Raw genomic sequence first — 21,868 nt, 5'->3', positions numbered from 1 at the left:
TTATCACTTTCTACAACTACTTGAAAGGAGGTTGTGTGATGTGGGGCGTGGTCTCTTCTCCCAAGTGACAAGTGACAGGATAAGAGGAAATGGCCTCAAGTTTGACAGGAGAGGTTTAGATTGGAGATTAGGAATTTTTTTTTTTCCACAGGCTGGGTTGTCAATTATTGAAAAAGGCTGCCCAGGGAAGTTGTTGAGTCATTAACCCTGGAGGTACTTAACAGATATGCAGATGTGGTACTTAGAGACATGGTTTAATGAAGGTCTTGAGAGTGTTAAGTTTAAGGTTAGACTTGAGGAACTTAAGGATCTTTTACAATCTAAATGATTCTGTGAACAGTCTACAAATAGGTTCTGCAATGACACAACCTGACTGAATAGCAACACGGCAAGCTGTAGAACTTAAAATGATGGGAGAGCAAACATTCTCAAACCACAATTGTCTTGAAAACACACAATATAGTCAGTCTATGTTCTTAATCATATTCCAAAAATATCCAACTAGAAGAGATCCTGTCCACTGACAGAAGTCATCTAACTTCCAGAACATACGAGGAAACACTACAGAAAACAGTTAAGAAACACGATACTGAAATCCATGGACAAATTCAACGCTTCAACTTTGTCAACAGACAGAATGATGGGATGAAAGCAAAATTCAATCTCTTTTGCAAGAGAATCTCAAGAAAGGAACAGGCTACACACACACTCTAAAAGATTTAGCTATGAAATCCAAAGTGGTAACAATCAGATTGCCTTTTTCCTATCAAGCCACTGCCTTCTGGAAACAAGTGGCAAAAGTTTATTAAGATATAAGAACATCCTGATTGTCTTCATAATCACTGAACTTTAAGTCACACAAGAAACAAAAATTCACATGGACTTGAAAAGTGACACAGTCAATATCCTGACAACCAAGAACTAGAACTCGGGATGCTACATGATAGCAAGTATATAACAACATTCAGTGTCCCTCCCATAACAGCATAATAAATACTCCCAAACACATACTATTTCTATAATATTACACATAACACATCATGATGCTTTAAAAACTACAACTATCTTCTAGCTGTCTGTCCAAAAGGAATTACCAGCACCTCTCAAAGGCTACAAACAAGCATAATCAAAGTCTGCAACAGATTTAAGAGCTTTAAAAAATGGAAATAATTTTATTTTTATGTCAAATCATCACAAGGAATACTGTACTGATTGGAATAAAATTGTCAAACTTGATTCAGTTTGTAATTTACCTTAGTCTGCTGCAGAAACTGCCACAGAAACACAAAGGCCATGTTGCAGAATTTAAGTCCAGCTTACTGATGAGAATATTGTGAGGAACCTTGAACTTGAACATAATCCCAAAAAAATGAGAAACAAAACATAAAGTATCTGCCTAAAAGAAGAATTCTTTTTACTTTTCCTTGTAATCTATGTCTGAATTTAAATCCTTTAAACACAAAGTGTCATGTTCCTCCATAGGTTAGAGTTGAGATGGTGAAACAAAATTAGTATTGATTGAAATCTGTTATCAAAACTACCACGTAAATTAATATCTATGGAAAAAGAAAACAGTAAATAAACTGTTGGGGAAAAAAAAAAGAAAAAAAAAGGAAACTGAAGTCCTTGAGGTTCTATTTTATTCCACTGTCAATTCAATATCTTGAATTCAAGAGTTAACTATATAATCTTTATATTGGGCACATAATCAGTCAATTATAAAGCTCAAGTAGCTTATTTACAGACAGTCTTAAACTTAACACTAATCTTCAGTATTATTCATAGAGTTCTGTATTTTTTTTTTTAACTTGTCTGTAATGAATATAGTCTTAGATGGTTCTACTGCCACTGACAGAGAATCATTGTAGGGACACTTGCAGAGAATCATCATGGGGAAACTACCACATTTTATGCTTTGAGACTCCAACATTTGTGAGATCATAGTATATGTTCTTAAAAGAAAGACTTCAAACAGAGATGAATGAAAATGAACAACAGCACAAGAAAGTGTTAAAGACAACTAACTACATCAGAATTCTTAATCACAGTAGCTAATGGTTGTTTAGAATTTCTTTCTTCTCTTAAGCATGTGGGAAAAAAAATCTAACTATTACTAGTTAATGAAAACCATTAAATCATGCAATAATAGAACATACAAGACAGAATTTCCAATATCAACCATGACTATAAAGTGCTGTATCATCCTTGGGAAATTAGTCCAAGGTCACGCATCAGCAACCTGATTCCCTCCTTTTCCAGAAAAAGCACATACACTACCCTCCTAACTCATTTCACATCCATTCCCTGCACTCATACCTCTACTGGAAAAGACATGAAACTTATTGAAAAAAAAAAATTAAATAGTAACAATTATGCTTTATTCCACTTCAAACACCGTTGTAACTCAAAATAAATGCATTATTAATTATTTATATTATTAACTTCTATTAATTTTCAGTCTCTTTTGCATCTGTAATTTCCTCTTTTACTTCTTCCATCTTGAATTACCAAGATGAGTACATTGGCTCTGAACTAACGCATCCACAAAGGCAACCTGCATGTTATCAATTCTTTGAACACCTAAATTTCACTAATATCCATAGCAGAGCTGTGTGGATGTTCCTGATGTTAAATGATCATTAACCTCTCAGTTTACAGACATCTTGGCTGTAGTATAGTACACTGTTCACTATGAACCTGAGACTTACTACACAGCATTAACCTGATAAAACTGGAATGAAAACAGAGACTATGTGTCTTAGGTGACTGAAGGTAACACATGATCTGGCAACACTGTACCATGTTTGCAGTTTTTTTCTTCTTCACCTCCCCCCTTGCCTGTCACATGAACTCTCTATTTTTATTTAATTACTATTTACTTACAGGTTCCAAACTGCTGACAAAAAGGAGGCACGGATTATCTAACCTCTTGTTTCCTGTCTAATATAATAAAAGTCAGTCCCCAATTTCACATTTATCCTTCTCTCATGTATGACCAAAATACCCTTTGTACTAAAGACTCTGTGTAAATTGATGCATCCTTGTACATTTCAGGTCCTGAAGTGTTTGAATGGAAATCCAATGTTCTGAAATTCTGTCCAACAGTATCTTTCCAGGGTAATTATGCACAGACCTATTTCCCTTAACAAGTTATAATTAAGAATCATATAACCTCTGCAAGTGTTGCAAGACTACCCCTGCAAGTGGTGAGATAATTGTTAACTGATCAGCTTCAGATTAAGGCACAAGTTCTTCCCAGATGCACTTAAAAAGTAGTGGGTAGGAAGAGTGTGCATGTATCCTTCCCATACATTTGGCTTCTGCTCTAAACTGCATTCTGCAGGAGCCTGTCTCTTCATTGACTATAAATGGAGCACAGAGAGAGGTTATACCACGAGCTTTGGGTGTTAATCCTCTCCAACTTTTTTCTGGAAAAAAAAAAAAAAACCAAAAAGGATACAGACGTGCTGCGGGAACTGGGACTGTTTAGTCTAGAAAAAAGGAGGCTGAGGGAGATCTGATTAACATTTACAAATATCTAAATGGTGGGTGTCAGAAGGTTGGGACATCCCTTTTTTTCTACAGTAGCTAGCAACAGGACAAGGGGTAATGGGATGAAGCTGGAATATAAAAAGTTCCACTTAAATATAAAAAAAACCCTATTTCACTGGGAGGGTGATGTAGCAGTGGCACAGGCTGCCCAGAGGGGTTGTGGAGTCTCCTTCCTTGGAGGTCAAGACCCGCCTGGACAGGTTCCTTTGCAACCTGATCTAGGTGAACCTGATTGAACAGGGGGGTTGGACTAGATGATCTCTAAAGGTCCCTTCCAACCTCTACCATTCTATGATTCTATGAAATGACAAAGAATTAATTAAAAAGGGAAATGTGCCTCTGAACACAGTATTCCCACATTAAATCTATATTTGGAGATATTATTGACTTGGGAATAAAGAGTATATCAAATCAGGATTTAAAAAATCAGTTGCTAATTATATTTTTGACGGAAATGTATGCTGGCTTAAAATACACCTATAAACTCTGCTTCTTTCAGTAAAAAAAAAGAAAATCACAACAAGCTCCCACTCTATTAAGAAAAAAAATCTGAAAGGCTGCTCATTAGTAAGGACTCTCTTCTCTTGCAAAGGAATGAGAAAGTTCCTTTCAACAGAAAAATCGTACTGTACACTGAAAACTAGTTTTCATTATTCAACCAGTCAACCCGTCTTGTATGGCAGAAGAATTCAGAGCAAATATAACTGTATTACTGAGAGAATCAAAATTAATTCTCAGAAATGACATCTGTTTACTTAGATTATACCATTTAGAAGTTTGTGCTCTAATTTCACTGTTTATTCCATTTGGCAAGGTTGTATCAAACACAACACATTCACACTGTACTAGCTGCAGAAAATCTAGTGGTTCCTACTGTTTGAATGTCCTACTCAGTAATGTCACTAACACAGCTTACTATTATAAACATCAATAAAGGTGTACTTTAAACTGATGGTGTAGTCCAAATGCCAAAGTGAAAAGTCCAGAAATAAAAGTCAGGAATCAAGCTGAACAATGCATTTCCTTCCTTTCCCAAGCATGGTACAACTAAAACAAATGGAAAGGAGAAAAAACTCAAGAGGGTCAGATTTATGCTATCTCTCATACAAGTCAACAATGTATGCTGTAATTGCCAAAACTGATATGTGTGCATCAAATCAACTGGTTAGATTTCTGTTACTGATATTCCTGTATGAATTGACATTGAACCATTCTTGTTTCTTGATTAAGGAATTTAAATCCAGCAAAATTTTGGCAATAGAAATATTTCAATCCTGATTATTTTTCTGTTTTCTATTTTTAATACAGGCTCTTCTATCTTCAAAATGTCTTTTTCAGCATGAAATACTAATGTGTACACATTTTAAACTGTCTATATTGCAGTGTTTAGCTCCTGACCACTGTTTCAGAAAATAGAACTACCTACACATTACACTTTGGTTTGGTTTTGTAACTTACCCACCCTACTAAACAAGCTCCTTTATGTGGTTTGCAATACTGAGAGTTTGTACAATTGGTGGCTCTTAACACCATATTATATCCAAGGCAAAGAACAACTGTGTTTAGGAACATGAATATAATTCATTATTATTCATGTAATTCATTATCATTACTTATGAGGTACTGAGATAATCCAACTATGATTTCTCATGGTTCTTAAAATATGAAGGGAAATCTACATCACTGAGCCATGTGGAAGTATGCTGCCTGCATTTTTAATCAAGTCACAAACATAAATGCACAGACTGAAAGTGTTTCTACAAACCAGACTATAAATGACAGACTGACTGATAGGCAACCCAGATACTAATAGCGCTTACTCACATATAAAGAAAAAGAACAGTTGGCAAAGTATAGGATTACTTTCCTGGTTATAAAGTAAGAATTAAAATATCACATTTGTGCCTTTAGTAATTATCATTGAAAATGATGCAGTTGAGAAAAAAAAATGTACACAGAAATTTGGAGTATACATTTATTTTAAGCAACAAATTATTTAGGTCTTATTTACATGGATATGGTAAAATCAAGAAGGAATGACATCAGCAAGAAACTGAAATTTTACCTGATGTTCTTCCAACCTCTATCAGATAAGGTAGTCACTACACTGTTCGGCTTTTTGGTTTTTTATTATTCATACCCGCTAAGACTTAGAATCTACCAAATTGGTGGGAGACAGGGAAAAAAATGTATTCCTCAAGTTCCATGTGAGAGCTGCTGCCCCTCCACTTTCAATCAGCTGAAATATTATTATAATAAACAGCTCTCAAATTTGTTGTTTTCCAAATTTAACATCCAGTACTTCAATATTCCTTAGAAACAACATCAATATCCAGCTGTTCAGTTCCAATTCCAAATGCTGCTTTGAAAAGTTCATTTAAATTAACTGCTTTAAAAACGACAGATTTAACAAAACTTTTTTAGGGTCATGTCTTTTATTTAGCAGCTAGTCAATATATCCTTATCAATGTACCCAGAGTTTTGCTGGCAGCCCTGGTAGACAAAACACTCTAAAGCACTCCAGACTTGTACACAGTTGGCCAGTCAGAAGAGACCATACTGATAGATAGGTCTGCTGGCCAAGTCAAAACACACAGAACAGCAGCAGCACACTCCATCCTTGCACTTATCTGTGTTTCTCTCATACTCATTCTGCGATGCTGATAAGCCTATACATAATAGAGCACTTCACAGTTACACCCTTTCTCCAGATGCTCAGAAGGCTTTTTGATGGCCAGAACAAAATGGTTTCTTAGGGAATGAACTAGCAGACCAATCATCACTATTTTATTTCCCCAAGTAGTCAGTCTGGAAATGGTAATTCAGAAAGGTAAATATACCATTCTCTGAAAAAACTTGGTCAGAAACTACACTAACATCTGCATATGAAACTACATTCTTCAGGTTTTATAAACCAAAACATTTCTCAGCTGTAGCATTGGAAATCCCGGAGCCTTAAGGTCTGCAGAGAAAATACTAGAACATCAAGTGATACAAATAACCCAGCAAATAGACTGTGGTTAAAAAACATGCTGAGTATAAACAACAGAAAAAATATTACTTCCTCTCCTGAAGCTCATTAGTTGTGCAGAGCTGCAAAGTAAAAGCAAGCAACACTTCACCATTTTTATTTAAATAGCTTTTTATTCTGCTATTTTTATTCAGCTGCTTCTCAGAACTCTTTCTTTCTGATGCTACTTTCATACTTTACATTTTAGAATATCCTTTCATTCAATATTTGAAAAACAGAGATCTACCTGATGCACAAATTTTATTGTAATATTCTTTTAAATTACTGGAACTAATTACGATCTCAAAATGTTTTCTTCATTAAACTGTGCAGGACTATAAGAACATAAACAAATATAATAAAAATTATTGTACTGTAAGGCAAGGTCTTTAGCTAGGAATATGTAAACATTTAGCTACAACATTGCATTAAGAACTGAAATATAGATTTTCAGACAAGCAAAGTCAAATACCTTAAGCCTCCAATTATCTCCTACTTCTGTTTTGATCCTGTTCAGCCAATTTTCATCAAAGTAAGCTGGATCTCTGAAACACAAAAAAATAGATTCATTAAAAACAGGTTACAGAAACTGGGAGGATACCTTAGTGATTAGGCCTCTGTCTCAGGCTGAGGTTATTTAAATGACTACGTTCACTTCTGACACATGGCATGCATATAGTAGTTTAGAATCCTGTTACCACTCAGTGTTCTAACGCATTGCATCCCACTTTAACAGCACAGTTTCCCTTGTGTGCCATGTGCAGCTAAAGCTTTCCAGGACACTGGTGTACTTGGAACGCATTTTGCCAGTTTTCCCCTCTAAGTTCTTCTTCCTCTAAACACAGTATTTGCTTGCATTGCTTGAAAGTGTTACAAAAGTTATCATTTTTGCACATTCTGTAGATCCCTACTGACAAGCACTGCTAACTATCGAGCTTCTAAATGAGAGGCTTAAGACTGAACAATATTTTTGTTGTCTTTATACAGTAAGAAGAGTTAAAAGGTATCACTGAAATTATTTATTACTGAGAACTCTATTATTATTTCATCTACCAAACACTATCAGTTTTTGCAAATCTCATCATAACCCTAGACAAGCCTTTTTTGTGAATACACTTCCATAAAGTTTTTTCTATCTTCTGCCATTTTTGATGAGGCAATGAATAAAGAACATCTATTGCTTGAAAAGAGTACTTCTATTTTTATAAACTTCTTCCCTATCTTCCTTTTCATCACAAGCACGTTCCATAAGATGCTTGACAATTCTCAAGACTCTCTTGCTCCCAAGTTCAAGATCATCTAAAAGACTAACATATTTGTCCTGGTTTAGGCCCATCAGGGAACAAAGACCACAATTAGCCTCCAGTACCGAAGAGGCTGAGAATTGCTCAAGGGCAGGGAGGGCTTAATTGCCGCTTAAGGTTCAGGACAAAACAGACCAGGCCACTCGGTTTGGGGAAGAAAACAGAGAAACAATTTAATGCAACATCAACTAAAACATACCCCCAAAAAACCCACAACATAACCAAAATGAAACAACACAGAGTAATACATCAATGAAGAGTCCAAACAGCCTTTTTAAGAACACCTTCTTGCCACACCTCCCCTCTTCTCGGGCTCAGAGCCCTGATCCCGGTGTTTTTACCTTGTCCCCCCCTGAACGGTTCGGGGGGGCAGGCAGTGGGGGTTTCAGTTAGTCTGTTCCCGATAGCTTCTGCCGTTTGTCCCTCCTCAGGACGGGTGAACTCCACACCAGTCCTCCCTGCAAGTCCGTGGGGTAACTCACACACACGGCAGACCTGCACGGGCTGCTCCGACGTGCATTTATCCCAAAGGCTGCAGCTCCTCTCTGCCTCTCGTGTGGGGCTGCTCTGCGGCCCGCAGGCTCTCCAACAAGGCCTGGGCCATGGCCGTCTCCCCACACAGTCCCTCGCCCGTCCGGGCTCACTCACATGGAGCTGCTGGTAACTCTCGGTCCTGCCATGGGTCTCCATAGGTTGCAGGGGCACAGCTTGCGTTCTCGCCACAGTTTGCAGAAGGGTCTCTGGTCTATCGCTTCTCCTTCCTTCCTCCTCCTCTGGCTGAAAGGTCCGCGTGGTCGCCTCCATCTTGTGTCACTCTTACACCTCCTGCCTCGCATCCCGAATTCCCGTCACCTAAATAGTGATCGCAGAGGCGCCAGATTGGCCCAGCCGGGCCGGAGGTGGGTCTGAACCCAGGAGCCGGGGGAGAGTCCGCAAACTCTTTACCGGGTCTTCACTGCAACCCGCTCCCCGTGTTACTAAGCCAAAAGCTGCTCCTAGCTAAACCAGACAATATTCTACTGCTCACTTAGGTCAAATAATCCTTGTATCACACAGAACTTTGAAAATGCTATGATCAGAACTAAGGAGAAAAAATGCACTGGAAGCAAGTGTTTTTAAAGGAATAGGTAAACATAATCTAAGGAGAACCTCATATTTCATTCAACATATGAAGTTAATGTAGTCAGGAAAAAAAAAAAAACCAAAACTACTTTTATTTTTTTCTAAGCATAAAGCTCTGAAGAGTCAGTGTGGTAGGCCAGGTTAGATTTTCATGCCACTGAGTAGTAGATTTCCTGCTGTGTCCTCTACAGATAGAAGGGTTCTGGACCAAACTCTTTTTTTATGGGCAGGTTGCCATGAGATCTTTTCTCAAAAGCTCAGAACAACAGCGTGTCTGGAGATTCAAATGATATCTATCATAGAATCATAGAATGGTACGGTTGTAAGGGACCTTTAGAGATCATCTAATCCAACTCCTCTGCAGAAGGAAGTCAACCTAGATCAGGTCCCATAGGAACATGTCCAGGTGGGTCTTGAAGACCTCCAAGGAAGGAGACTCCACAACCCCTTGAGCAGCCTGTGCCACTGCTCCCTCATCCTCACAGTAAAAGAGTTTTTTCTTATATTTAAATGGAACTTTTTGTGTTCCAGCTTCATAACATTACCCCTACTCCTGTTGCTAGCTACAACAGAAAAAAGGGATGCCCCAACCTCCTGACATCCACCATTTAGATATTTGTAAATATCTATACCATATATGATGTCAGGGCACAGACTTTGTAGCGACATTTTGTACCTGATGCACAGTATCTCCTGTATTCCATTTTCTCCACATCTCCTTCACAATACAACAAGGTCTGCAAGCAACAGCAATACAACATACAGCAATGGAGATCAGAAACAGGAATGTTTCTCTGCTGACACATTCCAATTGCTACAGATTCCTGTGAAGATTACAGCATATTTCCTTTCCTCTGACATGACATACACAAACATATAGCTGGAATAACAGCTTTAATTACTAGTTAAGTTGTTGACTAAAAATTACTCCTATTTAAAAACAGTGCAATTCTAGCACAGATGATAGAACCTTAAACTATGATATGGAAAAAGAAATGTCTTATCCAGAGTTTCATCTGGTTTTGAAATAGATATTTTCAACTAGCTTTCAAATGGCATTTCTGCCTCCAGAAGACAGATAAACCTAAGAACAAAATGGATTTTAATATATACAAGACCTATTACAGATGAAGAAGGCTTACACTCATTTTTACATGAAACAAACGGCTATCCTTGAAAAAATCTGAATTTGGCTAACTTACACTCAATCACAACAAAACTATGTGGATGGTAACAGGAAAAAAAAGTTCAAATCTCACATAGCCCCATTCAATTCCATTTGCAGTGTGAAGTTCAAAAAGCACCCTAGTACCTTTCAGGTGAATCTTCAGGGAATTGCTAAAAGAAAAGTGAGTCTTGTTTACAACAGAACAACAAATATTAAGAGTGAGAAAGCAGGTACACCTAACTATCTGTGTTTCACCAGCAATAAAGACCAGTGGGACTTTCTTAAGGACTGTATCTTACCATTTTAAGAATTGCACTTGGTCACTAACATCTTCCTCTGCTTCTAGGCTGCAGTGCCTTAGAATTATGGAATTCGAATGGTTTGCATCGGAAGGGACTTTAAAGAACATCTACTTCCAAGCCCCTCTACCATAGGCAAGGACATCTTCCATTAGACCAGGTTGCTCAAAGCACCACCCAACCTGGTCTTGAGCATAACAATTCTTGTCTTACAATTTTCACTGTAAATAATCACTTTAAGAAACAATATGCATAAGCATAAAAAACTGCCTAAAAGCAGAACTATATGTGAATTGGCTGAATGGCTAATATTGCATACCTAATTTTCTACAGTAAAGGCATGAGCTGAGGAAGAGCCACAAGATTTCAGCGGCATCTCCAACAGATTCCACTCTGGAAGTCTGTATTTCAGTAGCAACTAAGCAGTTTTTTTCAGCTATTACTGTAAAAAATGTAACACATGAACTAGCAACGGACCTTCACTGAAGTCTTTGCTACTTATGCCTTTGTATGTCATCAGACATATAAAAAGGAAGGTCCCTGAGAATTACACCTAAACTCAGGGTTATAGACCACTCCCACAGATAATTTGGGTTTAATGTTTAGGTATGCAAAACCCATGGAAAAATGCAAGGGTCCAGCAGCTGATAAGCAATCCATTTGAAAATCTTCCACATATAACAGTGGTCACAATACTACCCACAATTCTCTTTATGGCATCTTCACACAGATTACAAATTAACTAGAGGCATATGGTGAAAAGCACTTTGACAAGAATACAACAAGCAGAAAAGCAACATGTTGGGTATCAACATCAAGCAAATCTAGAATTACCATCCTTTCTCATCCATAAAAAACCTCAAGAATCTTTCCTAGGATCCTGTTATAATTTAATTTCTGTCCTTGGAAGTCTCATTAAGCTTTAGAATTAGAAGTATCAGTAATACTTTCTCTCTACATCAAAACAATAGAAATAAAGTGGGAAACTGAAAAAAAATTTCCATCAAACTTTCTACAAATACTTTTTAAAATTGGCTTCCAGGCATTAAGTCATTCACAGCCTTTGCTGCAAACACATCTCTCTCTGCTGAATCTAAAAAACTGTCAAAAGTTTTTTAATGCCCTCAGTCCATGTAACTAAGAAGGATTTCTTATATCATTCAAAAATGCATCTAAGCAAATATGAAAATGTGCAGTTGAGAACTGAGCAGCCGTGATTACAAAACGTACTAGCTCAGTTCAAAGAGGCACTATACTAAACAAGGCCAGCAGAAAACTGACTGGAGCATCATAATTACCACGAGATGACTTGTTGGAAGTAAGCATTTTGAATTCAGTAAGTCCTAGGCCTAGATCCAAACTTGGACAATCTTTTGCACTGGATAACCTTCCAGGCTTATAAAGAGCTTTGTATATCAGTTGATACATTATCTGAACAGTATTGCAGTTAATCAGGACTTTTCTTCAGGGCACAAGATACATAATTATGCTGTTATTAATGCTGTATCATTTCATGTGACATTGTTTTCAGCAATGCTCATTTATAACATCTCCACCTTATTTTGTATGCAAATTTCCCTTTATTTAAGCAATCATCTCTCCACATCATAGATGCCAAGAGACAGAAATACTCTTCTGAAGAAAATCAACCCACAGAGTGTGTAGCATAACACATGATTATTACTCATTTTAACATTGGTACAGTAAGCTGCTTTAAGAAATGTCTGTTTACAAAAATTTCCCTTCCCCAGTGATACACAAAAGCATGGCTTTTGTGTTCTTCATATGTCAAAACATATGCAGTATGCTGCAATGTATAAAATAATACATAAATAATTCATTAAATGGGGCACAATGCAGAGATGACAAATGAAAATATATACCATCTCTTAACATTTACCAAGGCCAGTATGATTGTTGTGGTTTGGCCCAGCCAGTAAAGAAGCACCACGACAGTCTCTCACTTCGTGTCTCCCGTTCACCCCCACCCTCATTAGAATGGCAGAGGCACTAGTGAAATAGGAAGAAAAAGATAAGCAAGGTTGCTGTGGATTGAGACAAGGGCAGGGAAGGCTTGCTGCCAATTACAGTTCTGGGTAAAACAGACTCCAGCACTTGACTTGAGAGGAAAGTAGGAAAGTTTATTCTACAAGAAACAGAACAAAAAGCAATAAAGGGACCAGGATGATCAAGAAAATTACAACCAGCACTTTAAGATCTCCCTCCCCCATCCCTCCTTTATTCCTGGGCTCAGCTCACTGCTCCCAATATCTCTACCTCCTCCCACTCAACAGCTCAGGGGGGCAGGGAATGGGGAATGTGGTCAGTCTCTCACAGATGGGCTCTGCCGCTTTTCTCTTCTCAGATGAAGACAACTCTTTACATTCTTCCCTGCTCCAATACCGGATCCCTCCCACAGGACACAGTCCTTAAACTTCTCTGTTGTGAGTTCTTCCCAGTCACTGTGGCTTCTGCCAATATAAGGTCCTTCACATGGGACACAGTCCTTAATGAATACCTCTGGTCTGGGTTATTCCCCACAGTTGCAGCTTCTGCAGATAGAGGGTCCCTCCCACAGGACAGGGCCTCTTCTGGCCATAATTTTAACGAGCTTCTGTAGCACGGGTTCTTCCCCAGAGCTACAGCTTCTGCGAACATTGTGTCCCTCCCACAGGGCATAGCCTCCTCCAGCCATAGTCACAGCGCCTTTAATGGAGAGAATCACTGCTCCTGATGCTGGGTGTTTAACGAAGTGAGTCACTGCCCCTGCTGCGGGGTCTTTAGCAAAATGAGTCACTGCCCCTGACTCGGGGTCTTTAACAAAGTGCAAACAAATCACTGCTTCACCACTCCTCTCTGCAGGATGCAGGGGAGTCTCTGCTCCAGCACACTTCTTCCTCTCTTTCCTCACTGACCTTGGGAGTCCACATGGTTGCTTCTCTCCTTCTTCCTACTGCTTGCACCACCACCAGCCGAAAAAGAAGGACAGAAGGAAGGAATAGGAAGAACCCTCCACTTCCAGCTTCTTCTTAAAAAATGACCATGAAGGCGTCTAATTGGCTCAGCCCCAGAAGTGGGTCTGGCTCAGAGCTGGGGAGAGTTTTTAACAACTTCTTACAGGAGCCATCTTTACAGACCCCTCCCCCTTACCAGAAATGGCTCTCTCGTCAAATCATGACAATGACAAAATTAAAAACAAGGACATCTGGTACTAAACAGAATGAGATGAAAGGAAAATTTAAAGTTGTAGTACAGAACAGGGAATTGTGTTGTTCTAGAGATACAAACAGACAGTGAAAACATGAGTTACGTGAATAAAGGGTACAAAAAAACCATGAAGAGAGGATGCAATACAAAAGCAAGCTAAGGCACTTCCATCTGCTCTAAACATAAGTTACATGACTTTATACAGTCTCCTCACACAGTTCATCCTCCTGGAGTACAGCACCGTAAAATAACACTGACTGTGTACAGACATCTTATCTTACTGTATTTCATACTAATTCCAGTCAAAAGGACTAGTGACCTTTACATCTGAACACAATTGAATAATGAATCCTGCAGAATAAAACAAATAAACAAACAAAAAGTAAACCACAGTCTGAATTTCTTCCTCTGAGATCACATATTTAACACTAGAGAATTACATCCAATTGCATTCATTTAACTTGAAATTTAGATAAAGGTTTATGATCTAAAGAAAGGAAGCATCCCTCAGGATATTTATTATGAACTGAATCGGTAAGCAAAATGTTCATGCTTGGTTACATAGCACACATTCCTGCCATTTTATACCACATCAGTGAAAAACTTTCTGAAGGTAGCAGTAATCCCCTCTGTACTCTTTTCTTCTCACAGCCTCTTCTAACAGTTTTATTACAGAAAAACTATGCTACATGAGTTGTTATATCTGACAAAGATCCCTTACTTAAAAAAGGATTGCAAAAAATATTGAGAAACGTACAAAAAAATTGAGAACAATGGAAGGAACTGCTGGCTCCTTTTGAACACTTAATACAAGACACAGCTTAGTCAATGAATAAGAAATATCCTTCTTTTTTTCTTTCACTGACACCAAATCCTGCAGCTGTGCAAATTTGCTGTGTATCTAAATCAACTATTTCTCCAAATCAGCTAGGGATCTCTTTGAAACTGTTCCTTATCAAATGCTACTATCTGAATTTCATCTTGTTTCCACTATTTCCTGCCCTTGAAAGTATCAATGGACATAGAAAAAAAATCAAGAATTCAGACATTTAAGCCTTAATGTTTTCCTATGAAAATATACATAGATCACTGGATCATCCAAACATCTTTCAGTTTTCATCAATGCGCTGCCTCATTTGAGTTCTTCATTGATTACACTTTCTTCATTCATTTAAACTCTCTTTGTTTTAAATTCTTAGTGGATATACTAATCTGCTCTTTCAGCTATTAATTTACCGTAGTAAAAGTCTGATGCACCCAAAAGTTGTTAGAATTCTCTCCTTCCACCTTTATGTCATTAACCTATTTGTATGAATGGCCTCAAAGAAAATACATTGATGAAGAACCCTAAATGGAAAGCAGCTGCATTGAAAGCCAAACTTCAAGTAACATGCATGACAGAAATATTATTACCAAATCTCTACATGAGAATCAATGTATTCATTGCTCAAGTATGCACACTGGTAAATTTGAAGTACAACTAGCAGAACATAAGACAGATAAATACTAAATTTGTCAGGTTCAAATTATTACCCAGAGCAGAGAGAATGAGCTTTAAATTATTTAGCTGGTCTTTCACATGAGGAAAGGCTGCGGGACTGGGGCTGTTTAGTCTGGAGAAGATGAGACTGAAGGGAGATCTTATTAACATTTACAATTATCTAAATAGTGGGTGTCAGGTTGGGACATCCTTTTTTTCTGTTGTATCTAGCAACAGGCCAAGGGGTAATGAGATAAAGCTGGAACAGAAAAAGTTCCACTTAAACATAAGAAAAAAATCTTTCACTGGGAGGGTGATGGAGCAGTGGAACAGGGTGCCCAGAGGGGCTGTGGAGTCTCCTTCCTTGGAGGTCTTCAAGACCCACCTGAACATGTTTCTACGTAACCTTATCTAGGTGGACCTGCTTGAGTAGGGGGGTTGGACTAGATGATCTCTAAACATCCCTTCCAACCCTACCATTCTATGATTCTTTACATATATAAACTGGGTAACAACACAATTCCTGCATTCAGTCTCAGCATGGCAATTGCTAAAGCAAGTATTTCAAAATCATGCAACAGAAATGCAGTATTTCTATTGTACAGCTTAGAACAGCTTTTCTTTCTTAGCACTGAAGCAGGGAGAAGCACACTTTCAAGTCATGGTAGTATCAGGTTTAACAGTAAGGTTACTGAGGGGCCTTTGACACTGAAGTTTCATTTTGGTTTGTATCAAGATATATTAAGTTTTAGACGTAAATTCTGGTTAGTTTTTTAACTAGTCCATCAAGAATATATACAGTTATCAACTGTTGGCCCGTCATTAAGTTACGTGGAATCTCTACCCTATGGAAGACTACAGAAGTTCCAAACAGATAAATACATTAAATATGTCACTATTACATTTTTTTTTCTAAATGCTCAGAACCTTGATATTCAGACTTCAGAAAACTTAAAGAGCTGATTTAAATACTGAGTTGGAAAATCCATTTCTACTTGGTAGATGGTGTTGTGTCAACCTAAGTGGTACCAGAAAAATTCACTAAACCAGTAGAAAGACTGCTTCAATCACTCCGAAGCAAGAGGACTGCTGATATTACCTGAAAAAAATTAGTTTGATGCAAAAATAAATAAAGATTGTATAATCCTTAGATACCTCATCTTCCTCACAGAAGGTGAAATTATGTGTAGAGATTTTGCAGAATTAACCACTTTTTTCAAGTTTCAGGTTGGAAAAGACTGTTCTCTACTTCTAGCCTTTAGGATTCTACACTCCAGATCCTAACTTCCCTCATGTAAGAAATTGTTTCCTTTGAAATATTTTACAAGATTTCTTCTTTCTTCCTTTTCCCATGAAATGGAAGCTTTCTTTTACTAGTAGGAAGGAAGGCTCCTGCTCCACCTTATTATTTTTAACTACAGAACAGATTCAGTGCCCTCATAACAGTGAAGGCACTAGGAGCTCTGTCAAATCATCTGTGTTCAGTAAACTCAAGCCACACAGCAGTACAAGAGGAAAGTGACGAGCATTAACAAAGCATGAAGGATCTCATCTTCTGAGTGACTCACAATCTAAGTGTGGCTGCTTACTATGGGCTTGAATTCATGGCATTGCTGAAAGATCGACAAAGCTTGTGAAGCCCTCAGACTACTAGACCTTCCGCTCTTCCATCTGTGCACTATCTAGGGGGATCTGCAAAGTATGAAGAGTGATTACATGGCTCTGGAAGCTATGGTCAAGGCCCACATGAAGTTCTCACCAGTCAAACTAGTTTGCAGGGATGGCTTTAGAAGAAGACAGATCCTACAGGTCAACGATCATCTGTGAACTGGTGTTGGCAGTAGAGTTTTAGCTTCTAAGGCCACAGAACTTCTTTGAGAATCAAAGACTGCTTGGAAGAGATGGGATCCACCTGTCTATGGTGGGCAGAAGCATCTTCACCAACAGGCTCACTAATCTGGTGAGAGCAGTTTTAAACAAGAAACAACAGAAGAATGAAAATAGAACAAAACATCAAGTGACAAAGTAGTGGACTCCTGTTGGCCAGCAAAGAATGTATGACAATGCAAACAAGAGATCCCTCATAGTCAATAAAATGTAGATGAAGCAGGACCACCACAAGCATGTACACAAAAATAAGGAAAGGCCTATAGAAAAACACTGAGAGGGAAAGCTCTCGTTCTTGTGAATTAGCAACACCAGTTGTATACATGAAGTGTCTGCGCAGTAATGCTGTAAGTGTGGAGAAAAACAGGAGGAGATAGAGCTCTGTGTGTAGTTACAAGTCTCACTGGAATCCTAAAGACGTGGTTAGGATGGCTCACATGACAAGGTTGCTGCCACAAATACAGGTTCTTTAGGAAGAACAAGCTTGGAGAACAGTGACAGGGAGATGCCCTTCACGTGAGAGGGTAGTCAGAATGCATGAGCTCTGCCTTGGGATTGATGATGAGCCAGCTGTAGGTCTGGATGATGAGGCAGACCAATACAGATGATTATAGATGCTTGCAACTGATCTCATCATCAGGGTAATATCATCAAGGACAAACTGATACAGTCATGGCCTGTTATAAGCAGCATCAAGAACAAACTGATACAACCATGGCCTGTTATGAGCAGCAGCATCAAGTCCTGGTGGCCAGTCCACAAGTAGCACACCCAAGGAGTCAATACTATTAAGTGTCTTTAATATTAAGTGACATGGATGATGGAATAGAGTACAAGTTTTCAGGTAACACAAAACTGGAATGAGTGTTTGATACACCCAGCAGCTGTAATGTCATTTGGAAGGATCTCAATCGGCTGGAGATATGGGCTGACAGGAACCTCATGCATTTGACCAAAGCTAAGGGCAAACCCCACGCATCAGTATATGATGCAGGCCAGATGATTAGAAAGCAGCTCTGCAGAGAGCAGCTTGGTAGAAACCAAGCTAAACGCATTCCAGCAACACACTGAGAAAAGCACTGCCAGCAGGCCGAGGAAAGTAATACTGAGCTCTGGTGAGGCCACACATGAAATGCTGTGTCCTGGTCCCTCAGTATGAGAGAGACGTGGACACACAAGGAAGCTCAACAAAGGGCAAATAAGATGATTAGCAAACTGGAACATAAGTCATACAAAGTGAGACTGAGTGAGCTGTGCCTGTTTAGCCTCAAGAAGAGAGAGCTCGGTAGGATCTTATCTGTCCAATGAACAGACAAGAGACAGTGGGCACAAACTGAAAGACGAGTATTTCCATCGGAACATTTAAAAACACTCCCAGCTTTTGTTTGTGAGTTTTGTTTTAATTTGTTTTTAAACTGCAAGGGCAATTGAATATTGGAGTAAGTAACCCAGAGCGGCTGTGGAGTCTCAACTTTTCCATATACTCAGAATCTGACTGGACATAAATCTTGAGTCAACTTTCTCTAGCAAACTCCGCTTTGAGCAGGCAGGTTGAATTAAGCACTCCAGAAGTGCCTTTCAACATCAACTACTCTCCGATTTTTTGATGCAAGCCAGAAGAACTCTAACAGAAAGCTGCTTAAAACTATTTTGTACCTGTTCAGTGTTGTGGTTTAGCCAAGAAACCAAGCACCACTACACTCAAGTCATCTACTTTGACTTCATCAAGACTTTTGACACTATCTCCAACAGTATCCTCATATTGGAGTTGGAGGTCTGTGGCCAGTGGGGTTCCACAGGGCTTGGTTCTGGGGTCAGTCTTATTCAACATCTCCATCAACGACCTGGATGAGGGGACAGAGTGTACCCTCAGCAAATTCGCTGATGACACCAAATTGGGAGGACTGGCTGATTCACCAGAAGGTTGTGCTGCCATTCAACGGGATCTCGACCGGCTTGAGAGTTGGGCAGAGAGGAACCTCATGAGGTTCAACAATGGCAAATCTAGAGTCCTGCATCTCAAAAGGAACAACCCCAAGCACCTGTACAGGCTGGGGATTGACCCACTGGAGAGCAGCTCTGTGGACAGAGGCCTGAGAGCAATGGCAGAGAGCAAACTAAACATGAGCCAGCAATGTACCCTCATGACCAAGAAGTCAACATGGATTCACCAAGGGAAAATCCTGTTTGACCAACCTGATAGCCTTCTATGAGTGCATAACCAGCTGGCTAGATGAGGGGAGAGCAGTGGATGTCATCTACCTTGACTTCAGCAAGGCTTTTGACACTGTCTCCCATTACATCCTCATCAGAAAGCTCAAGCAGCGTGGCTTGGATGAGTGGACAGTGAGGTGGACCAAGAGCTGGCTGAATGACAGAGTGCAGGGTTGGAGTGTACTCTCAGCAACTTGGCTGATGACACCAAACTGGGAGGACTAGCTGGTTCCCCAGAAGGCTGTGCTGCCATTCAGTGGGATCTCGACCTACTTGAGAGTTGGGCAGAGAGGAAACTCATGAGGTTCAACAAGAACAAGTGCAGAGTGCTGCATCTGGGAAGGAACAATCCCATGCACCAGTACAGACTGAGGGACGTACTGCTGAAGAGCAGCTCTGCAGAGAGAGATCTGGGAGTCCTGGTTGATAACAAACTAAATATGAGCCGGCAATGTGTCCTTGGGATCAAGAAGGCCAATGGCATCCTGGGATGCATCAGGAAGAGTGTGGCCAGCAGGTCAAGGGAGGTTCTGTTCCCCATCTACTCTGCCCTGGTGAGGCCTCATTTGGAGTCCTGTGTCCAGTTCTGGGCTTCTCAGCTCAATAGGGACAGAGAATTTCTGGAGAGAGTCCAGCACAGGGCCACTAAGATATCAGGGGACTGGAACATCTTTCACACGAGGAAAGGCTGCGGGAACTGGGACTGTTTAGTCTAGAAAAAAGGAGGCTGAGGGAAGATCTTATTAACATTTACAAATATCTGAATGGTGAATGTCAGGAGGTTGGGACATCCCTTTTTTCTATTGTATCTAGCAACAGGACAGGGGGTAATGGGATAAAGCTGGAACAGAAAAAGTTCCACTTAAACATAAGAAAAATCTATTTCACTGTGAGGGTCATGGAGCAGTGACACAGGCTGTCCAGAGGGGTTGTGGAGTCTCCTTCCTTGAAAATCTCCAAGACCCACCTGGACATGTTCCTATGCGACCTGATCTAGGTGAACCTGCTTCTGCAGGGGGGTTGGACTAGATGATTTCTAAAGGTCCCTTCCAACCCCTACCATTCTATTGTTCTATGATTCTAAGAGGCCAATGGCATTCTGGGATGCATCAAGAGGAGTTTGTCCAGCAGGTCGAAGGAGGTTCCCTATCCCCTCTCCTCCGCCCTGATGAGGCTTCATCTGCAATCCTGTGTCCAGTTCTGGGCTCCCCAGCTAAAGAGGAACTTCTTGGAACTTAGAACTTCAAGGGAACTTCTAGTGAGAGACCAGCACAGGGCCACCAAGATGATCAGGGGATTGGAAAGGCTGCAGAACCTGGGGCTGTTTAGACTACAGAAGACTGAGGGAGGATCTCATTAACACTTAGAGGTTCCAGATAAAAGTACTGTTTAAGCAGAGGAAAGTCCACATCCTTATAGCATACTAGCCAAGTCTGAACTAAATAATTTTTAACAGAAAAAAACTATAGGTAATACTACTGTGTTTAGTTAAACAAACAAATTCTTACATTTTTTGAAGAACCTGGGCCATCACAACCCCACTCGTTAAATCTTCCACGGTCTGGCATGGTGCCTCAACGTGAAACGTCTGTATCTGTGGGAGAAAGGAAAAGATTATATTCTTTTACTTTAATGCCACAGGATTCTCAAAAGGGAAAAAAAAAATGCTACCAAACGGAAAATGCAGCAGCAACACAAAATCACTCATCAATACATATAGCTTCTGTACGGCTTCTATTCATCAACCCGATTTTCACTCATCCAGGCTAGCAAGAGGAAAGGTAGGTAGGAGGAAACCTGTCTCCTATCATATCAGCAAATGCACAAATCCAGAAGCCAAAACTCTTATCTTCTTTCTTCTTTTGGTGTGGAAAAGAGACTTTCTGCTATCTAATTAATTTAGTCGTTTACTTTAAATTAGCATTATTTTTAAAGTATGTAAACGAGTTTTGTGAAAATAGTTTCAAAGGCATCTTATTCGGAGGGTACCTGCCTAATGGCAATCTTGCTCAATGGCAATCTTGCATGTGTGGCTGTGGAGACAAAAAAAGAGTTCAGACTGGTTCCTTGAACATTAATGACAGTTTTGACCTTTTCTAGTTTCTAAAGTATTGGGGTAGTATGATGATAAAATAAGTTACAAAACAGCAGAGAGTATGCATCTTGTTTTTCTGTGTCATGGAAGTAGGCTTAACAATCCTTCTTCTTCCATCATTGTAGTGGTACCTCCTATGAACACTTTCATTTAGTCAAGGATAGATACCGAGGATACCAAGATAGAAAATTAATTTTAAAAAATCTGATTAGTTTGCAGTCTGTTTGAAGACCTCCTTAATGTTGGCATTGCTTATTTGAAAAGAGCATTTCACTTCATCTGTTTTTGAAAATTCATAATAGTAGTAGTTCTTAAAAATTTAAATAATTTTGCCATAATAGCCAAATTAGAAACACTTGTTATTTAAAGCTATTAGAAACAAGTTTGAATTGTCTATGCTCGAGAATGTTATCTTTATATTATACCTTCAAGCATAAGCAGACAAAATATCATGACAACTGTTTTGCTAGAAAAAAATCATTTTCACTTTAATGCATTTCCAGATTTGTCGGTTCAGACTCAGAATTGTC

General features: G+C 39.3%; 1 protein-coding gene across 4 annotated transcripts in view; it reads right to left on the bottom strand.

The window, feature by feature from the left end:
- HOOK3 (hook microtubule tethering protein 3) overlaps positions 1-21,868 on the bottom strand; it is a 92,983-nt gene that overhangs the window by 59,530 nt on the left and 11,585 nt on the right. For all 4 annotated transcript variants that reach the window (XM_062017500.1, XM_062017499.1, XM_062017502.1 and 1 more), the window contains exons 2-3: positions 20,752-20,837; positions 7,035-7,107 (exon numbers count right to left, since the gene is read on the bottom strand). In XM_062017500.1, the coding sequence (XP_061873484.1) occupies positions 7,035-7,107; positions 20,752-20,837 (159 nt within the window). The remainder of the gene's footprint in view (positions 1-7,034; positions 7,108-20,751; positions 20,838-21,868) is intronic.

Source organism: Colius striatus, chromosome Z (genome assembly GCF_028858725.1).
Source record: "Colius striatus isolate bColStr4 chromosome Z, bColStr4.1.hap1, whole genome shotgun sequence".
In the NCBI taxonomy this organism is placed as follows: domain Eukaryota; kingdom Metazoa; phylum Chordata; class Aves; order Coliiformes; family Coliidae; genus Colius; species Colius striatus.
This window is presented reverse-complemented; position numbering and strand designations above follow the sequence as displayed.